The sequence below is a fragment of the Parus major genome, chromosome 4 (assembly GCF_001522545.3).
Source record: "Parus major isolate Abel chromosome 4, Parus_major1.1, whole genome shotgun sequence".
Lineage (NCBI taxonomy): Eukaryota > Metazoa > Chordata > Aves > Passeriformes > Paridae > Parus > Parus major.
This window is the reverse complement of record NC_031771.1, coordinates 20933003-20940841: the sequence shown is the minus strand read 5'-3', so window position 1 is coordinate 20940841 and position 7839 is coordinate 20933003. Positions and strand designations below refer to the sequence as shown.

At 39.3% G+C, this 7839-nt stretch overlaps 1 protein-coding gene across 1 annotated transcript in view; it reads right to left on the bottom strand.

Annotated features, from left to right (window-relative positions):
* Positions 1-426: 426 nt before the first annotated feature.
* CISD2 (CDGSH iron sulfur domain 2) overlaps positions 427-7839 on the bottom strand; it is a 9010-nt gene continuing 1597 nt past the window's right edge. The window contains exons 2-4 of the mRNA XM_015623646.2: positions 7744-7834; positions 1810-2021; positions 427-827 (exon numbers count right to left, since the gene is read on the bottom strand). Coding sequence (XP_015479132.1) covers positions 738-827; positions 1810-2021; positions 7744-7834 — 393 coding nt within the window. The 3' untranslated portion in view covers positions 427-737. The remainder of the gene's footprint in view (positions 828-1809; positions 2022-7743; positions 7835-7839) is intronic.

Genomic DNA, 7839 nt, shown 5'->3' with positions numbered 1-7839 from the left:
ATAGTGACTATAGTGCAAGTGAACTTGCAGGAGACAAGTTTGTGTTTCCTTACCATCATCACAGGGTCCAAAATAGAGGAGTAATATTGGTGGCTGACCTGCCCACTAGTTTGGTTTATATATGGCCTGGAACTGCTAGTATTCCACCTGGGATGCTGTGTGAACCTTTCCAGAGGTGTGGGATTTGTCTGATCTGGGCTGCTTTGTGCAAGACCAACAAACTGCCCACTTAGGAATCATGCAGGCCAGACCTTCAGCTTGCATGACTAAACACTGATCTGCTGCCTGAATATATATTCACAAAGGAGGAAGTTGCTATCTTTTTCTCCCCCACTTAAGTACACTTAAATTTGTTCCTGAAAAACAAAGTAAAACATGATTTCTCAGCAGAACAAACTCAACAGAAAAGTACACTTACATCACTTGAAACAGTGACAGCTTTGTAATTGTATGTTCATACAAAAAATGCTTAGTTGTAGAAAGTCAATTTATTCTTGAAATAAACGACTTATTTACAGATAGGTACTTTACAGTTTTACAAAGCAGACAAAATTCTTCTCAGAATACGGTACCAAAACAGTGACAAATTCATCACTGTCTAAAGGCAGTTTATTCCAAAAAGAAATCTACAGCAATCATGAAACTAAATCATACCAATCACATAATAAAATGCTGTCCCTTGCAACTACAACAGTAGAAAAGACTTTTTTTCAGTCATGAGCTAGATTAAGTATCTGCTATACTTCTTTCTTCTTGAGTATTAGTGGACCTACATTATCTCCTGTCAATTCATTGTGCTTGTTGTGGGAGCCATCACAGACAGGGAACTGAAAAAAAAAACATACACAAGGAATTAGCATAATTCTGTACAGCAGGTGCATGGTGATTTCTGTATTCCTACCCCCTGAGCACTCTGATAATGTTACTAGTTCCTCCTGTGATGTCCTGGTTCAACATCAAACTCCCTGCCTCCTATCAGACACAGGATATTAAGGAAAACAAACACTGTTAATGCGTAACTAAGTTTGTGAGATCCTAAAATAGCTGTTCTTAGACACAAAGTCAGGGACAAAGCCTTTTCCATGAAAGAACAGCAAACAAAGCAGCTATCACAGCTACAGATGGATTAATTGTGGAACTGGTAAGAGTGCTCTTAATATATCTAGTCATTTGCAACCAGAAAGCACTTTTTCAAGAAAAACTGAAATACCTGGCTGAAGTGATTAGTCCAAAGTGAGAATAACTGAGTAAGCTCTTCAGGGTAGAATTTTTTGTTTTTATTAAAAAAGGAAAGCATTTGGTTCAGAGACAACAAAACCAGAGTGTGGTCAGGACATTCAAATCTGAATCAGAAAATGAAAACTGAGGCTAGATGAAATACACTCATTTACATCTAGTTGATTTGGGGGATATGGAATATCCCAACCAGTCATCTCCCTCACCAACAAAGGCCCAGCCTTATTTTCATTCTAATATGAACAACTTTCTAAGCATCGTATTTTGCAAAACAAGAGTAGTAAACTTTTAGTTAGTTGCAATATATTTCCAAATAGTAAAACAGGTTTGCTTGGTTTTATTCTACTCTTGTGTAGTCACTCTAAACATTTCTAGAAATACTCTACTGTGTTTCTTTCAAGTTTCTACAGGTGCTCTCATCACGTAGATACATTTGTGCCATTCTGCAGAGTTCAGGAACATGTTCCAACTCCAGACAAAGGCAACAGCTCAACACAGAGCAATCCACCACCAAAGCACTGATAAAATTATGCAAGTTTCAATCTCTAATCCTACAGTAGCACAAAGTCTTACCGTCTTCGAACGCCAACACCTGCAGTAAGCTTTAGTGAGGCACAGATCTTCAATGTTTATCTCATTCACCACTTTGGGATTTTCCTTCTGGATCTTGAGGTTAATCAAGCTATCCTTCTGCTGTTTCTTCTTGGGGAGGAAGGGACGAACAGCAAGGTAACCGAGCAAGGCCAGCACACCCAGGAAAGGCAGTAACCGCAGCCATTCTGAAACTAAAGATAAGTGAGATTTAGGGTGGCTCTTGACACCACTCCAGGATGGTGCAGCATCACCTACTTTCAAATGGCTTAGGATGAGGATGTGGAACAGGGCTGCTAAGTCAACAGGGCCCTCAGGGCAAACAAAATTCCATTGGTGAGTCTCAAAGAAAAAAAAAATAAAAATACAGTCCTACGATATCCTCCAGCCAATGTAAAAATCTGACTCCTAAAATTTCATCTGAAATTGAATTTTATCACTCTAGAAGATGATTAAATGGAAGACAATAAATACAAAACAAAGATTTACCAAAATGGGCAACTAAAGCACGGGCAGAACCTTCACCAATCTTTTTTGTTTTATTTTTCAGACCTCTGTTTGCTCAGGGATCTGCAACTAATTTCTACAACACAGAGAAAGAAAGACACCCAAGATCAGTAGGTCAAGTCACAGAAAATTCCTGTTTAACCAAGGTAAGGAACTTCTTTCAAGTACAGGTAAAAAATAAAAGTATCTACTGCCAATTTGGCTGTCCTGCTACATCATTATAAATCTAGGCATACTGGTGAGAGAAGACTTACTGGACTTTTAAAGAAATGCATCAATAATTGGCATTTATTTATATATATACAGATAGATAGACTATACATATAAGATGGATCCACTTTTCCAGTCAAACATGCTGTGACTGTACTCCAGTGCAATTTAAATACCACGGTGCACTAAAGGTTGACAGCATTTTTTTAAATTTCTGGAGAATATATTTTATCTAAACACTCATACAGAAGGGAGTTTAAAAATATATTAGAAGAAAAAGAAAAAAGTATAACGAGCTGGAGCACAAATAGCTGCACAAGCACTTTTTAAGACAAGACACTAATCAACTTACTCTTCTAAATTATTTACAGTCAGAATATGGCAAGATTTTGTTCTACAATTTTTTTTTTGAAATTAAGAGGTACAAGAAAGAAAACACAACAGAGCAGGCTAAGGCTGCCAGGTGGGTTGTAGCCCTGAGAAAAGGCATTTTTCTTTTATTATATTAGTAGTAAAATGCATGTTTAGGCTAATACTTCTCCAGTTAGAATCTAGTGGATTTTTCTTAAGGACTTGAATTTTCTAGAACCAGACTATGTAATGAAAATAATTTTGGGGATTAATTTTTTGTTCTTTGTTGCCCTTGATGTGACAGCCACATTAAGTGCATTTATCTAGAAATGTATCACAGATGCATAAATGCTAAAGGCACTCCAAGAAGACTCAGAAGTCATTTCCCAACTGCACCTGCAGCAGTCCCTACACACCACAATTTACAACATTCACTAAGACTCAACTGCAATACATTAATCTTTGACACTCTTTCCTTAGTTCCTCCAACAAGCTGCAAGCCGTGATTAATAACTGACTCTGAGATACTTAAATGTTTTCAGCTACAGAGAATCCTGTGCTTCCTGGACAGCAGTGCCTGTTTGCCTTTTCTATCATTACTTTTCCAGAACACTCCATCAATTCCATCAGGAATCTAAATGCACTTGCTGACCTTACCTGAAGGACTGACTCAGAATGTATTTCAAAAGAGAGGAAAAAATTTTGGTCACTGAAAAAAAATTCCAGACTTTGTATTTAACCTGACTGTTGGCAAAAATGTGCATCTCTACAAAGCTACTACGCTGAACTCCAAGACAATAGACATTCCAAGAGGTACATCAGGACCAGGGCATCTAACAAATGTGTGGTAGATATAACTGGGCTAAGATTGACACACAAAAGGACACATCTCACACTCTGATACAGCATCAAAATCTGAACAGTGAATGACTCACAGACAGTTGGGTTCATTCAAGTGAAAGAGGAACATGATAGCTGTAACCTCTGAGAAAGGAAATTAGAAATAAACATGAATAGGATTTACAAGGCTATTATTTAGAATTGTTACTATTTATTATTTGTACCAAGATAACTGCTGATAAACAGTTTTGTCCTCACTAGCCAGTAAACTCTGTGCTTACTTCTAATCTGGGAATCTCTGGAAAGCCTCCAGTTATATTCATGTGTACACTAATCATAAACTGGCTTGTTATGGCCAAAAGACTGGCTGAAAAATCAACATGATCATGTTCTAAGGCATAAGACACAAGACACTGTCAGAGATCTTTAGGCTGAATGAGCAGGGATGGGAAAAACCCTTCATCCAAACTAATGTAATTATGTCTTCCTACAAGTATAAACTGCTCTGGTTTTGAAGCTATTCATACCTTTCTGAAGCAGATGCAGAGCAGTTGACAAGACTGTTTATTTCCACAGCTGACAACTCAGAATTCAGCCATTACACTGATTCTGGAGATTCTTTATCGGTTCTGCTGCATGGGGAGAGGCAGATTTTGGAGACAGAAATGAAGAGTAGTGCATGGAACAGGTCAGCCTTCAGACTTGTGTTAGATAGAGACCAATCCCAAAGGTAAGTCCTGGAAAGTATCAGAAACCAGAGAATTCCCAAAAGCTGAGGCCACAGATATTTTCAAGGAGAGGTTGTCATAATTTTTAGTCCAACAGTAACATGTACAAAAACAAAAAAAACACATATGCTATGAACAAAGGTATAGACCAGTCACTGAGAGGAGACTCAAAGCAGATATTCCTTGCTTGTGTTCCATCAACTACTCCTTTGGTATCTTATGTTTCAGCTACTTTTTGTGGAAATAACCCTATGCAGACCCAAAAGCAGCTTCTTACAGTAACAGCTCAACTGCAAACCAAAATTTTAACAAGTATTAACTAACAGTCAAGAGGAATATTGAAACTGTGCTTGTATATTCTGTAAACTGATGATATTCTTCATGAAAATTTGAAGTACTTACTAATTATATTCTCTTCAGAATAAGCAGATCTATCCTGGGTTTGGTTTGCTGTTTCGAGGTGAATTTTAATGTGCCATTTTAATGACATCTTCCAGGACAAAAAGCAACACTGGCATGAGACTACACTGTTCATTTCACTGAACTTGAGAAGGGAAGGCTAAAGAAGCAATGACAAGACACTGAAAGAGGCTTCTGAGCAGCACAGTGTGATAATTTAGATATCCACTTTCAAACCCAAGGTCAAACATTCTTTCCTTCCTCCCTCACTGCTTTTACCTTCAGGAGGTATGCACTAGATATTAACATCTCTTTCAAGTCTTTCTCTTTAAACAAGAAGTTTTTCATTCTGGTTTTGTAAGGTCACAACAGACAACAGGTGTCCAGATCTTTAACCAGCTCACCATAAAACATCCTATAAAGAAACCAAGGTGCTTCATTCACTTTTGGTCTGTTGTTTCTACAACTGATGTACTGCAGAAAAAAGAAGTTGCATCTGCCTGCAAGCTAATGAGAGCTTACAGAAGCAATAAAAAAGTTAAGAAAAGACTGCACTGTTCCAAACCTGGATTCTGGCCTGCATTTGCAAACAAGGTCTGTGTTGCCCAGTGTTTCATAGTGCTTGTCCCTGATTAAGTTCAATAGATCAAAGGGCAAATATTAATGCACTTTAAATGTTTTTAAACCAATGTTACTTCTCACTTCCCAAAAAGGAGCAAAGTATGCCATTTGCCAAAGAATATATTTTGTGATTTGTAATAGTAGCAAACACAAAAGGGAACATTAATTTTCTCTAACAGTCTTTCCCTAATGATAATTCACTGCAAAATAATCCCAGGACTTGGAATCCCCTGCTCTTAGACAATTGTAATTTTAGGACAGGACAAAGACCATAACAACACAGAAGAAGCAGCACTTGCTCAGGCAATCATTTTCTCAAATGAAACTGAAGACTGACAGCAGCTCTGCGTGCAAGTAAGCACACGACTCTTTAATGAGCAATGACTTTTCAATGACTTTCAATAACCTTTACACACTGAAAGATGATAATTTTTAATTTAGGTGCCTATGATGCAGTGTCCTACAATATCCTTTGCAAAAGTCTCACTGTGTTGCATTTACCCTATGCCGTAACTTGAAGCACCTTGTACAGTTTTGCTTTTTCCCTTCATTTTCATTCATATTCACCTTGGGAGGAAGATGTGCAAGCACAGCAGCAGATACTAGTCTAGCTCAGTAATGAAAAAAAAAAAAATTTAAACTGTAAAAATGATCTCACTAAAGCCATGTATTATTAAATATACCTCTGTCTCCTGACTTTAGCGTTCATCAAAAAAACAAATCACTAAGAACAATGGCAGTTGATTTTTCAGGTATTCTCATTAAATCCTACCAGTTCTCAAAGCAGTTTCTAACTCAGCTCCTTCTTTTACTTTTGTTTAATATTTTGGGACTGACATTTCATATGTTTGGTCTACACTTAAGAAGTCAGTTGTTTGCTTCTGGCCCTCCCTCCAAATTCAGCCAAGTACCTTGAAGTCAATGGCGTAAACAATGTGACAACAAAACAGTTCTCCCTCACTGACCACACTGTAAAAATCCCAAAGTCCTGATTTTGGTCTACAGACCAAACCTTTCAGTGCTTTTCAGAATAAATTATATTACTACTACGCACTATGAGTACAGAGACTGCACAAATAAAATCCTACAGGAAGACACGGTTAAACAAGTGAAGCAGTAAGATACTAAAGTATTACTAAGCTTAACAAATTTTAAGTCAAGTTGTGGTTACAAGGGCAATAAGTTTCCTTAGGAAACTGCTAAATACTAGAAACAGGAGAAGCTGCATTGTTCTGTAGTATGTTTTATCCTCCCCTACCTCCCAACTTCGTAGCAGCTTAGTTTCTCTATTTGGTAAATATAATTAACAGCTTTTTCATATGAGACTGTTGTTGTGGAAGAAGAACAGTTAATTTAAAAGAGATTTACTTTCTCCTGAGAAAGATAGTGAGGCTTGCAGTTCACAAGCAGCATGAACATGCTGGAAAAAAAGAAGCGCTTAAAGCAACCTTTAAATAAACTGTGCCTGTTCTAAATTTAACAATTTTCCAACACTATTAAAGTGAGTCTTATTAAGTCACGGTCTTAGTGCTGCAAGATAAAAGGTTGATTCTGCACTTTGGTAACTTTTCCACTTCTTTCTGTGGAGAGTATTCCTTCCTTCTTGTCCTTCACCGAACCAATCCTGTCACTTGACGCTGCCTGAGGGGCCGCCTGTGTCTCACCGCCGAGCCTGGGCACCCAGAGCCTCAGTGTGCAAAGCACTGAGCACCCACAGAAGTCGCCACTACTCGCTTTTCTTTCTTGTTCACTCTGTGATGGGGCTACAATCAATGAACTGGTGTTTTTACTCCATTGCGCAGAAAATACTTACAAAAATTACTAAATTAAAAAACTATCCTAACTTGATGTATGTGGAAAGTTCCCAGAAAAAAGATTTCTTTGGTTTAACTCGGTACAGATGCTGTCTTTGACCTGTGACGAAGAGGAAGAAGCCGTGCTTTAGGCCTCCGGCTAAATCCCAATCCATCTCGGCGCACGGCCTCTGGCTCACCGGCGTCGGTTCCCAGAGGAATTTCAGTCGCGAACGCTTTACTCTGTCCCTGCACCTTATCCTGACAGCTCCGCCTGCCCCACAGGGAGCCTGTACCTCCTGTCGGGTCATCCCCCTGCAGCAGCAGTTCAAGGCTTGGGGGTTCCCCATTCTGTGACGCGGCCGGGAGACAGCGAGCGATGCCTGGAGCGAGGGCTGAGAGCCGGATCCCTGGCAGGACCGACCGCGCCGCCGGGGCAGGAAGGGGGTCCCGCTCCCCGCGCCTACCTGTGAGGCGGATGAAGCCGCCGACGCTCTCGGGCAGCGGTAGGCGCTTGAGGTACGCGGGCAGCTGGACCTTGACGATGCGGGCCAAAGTCTCCA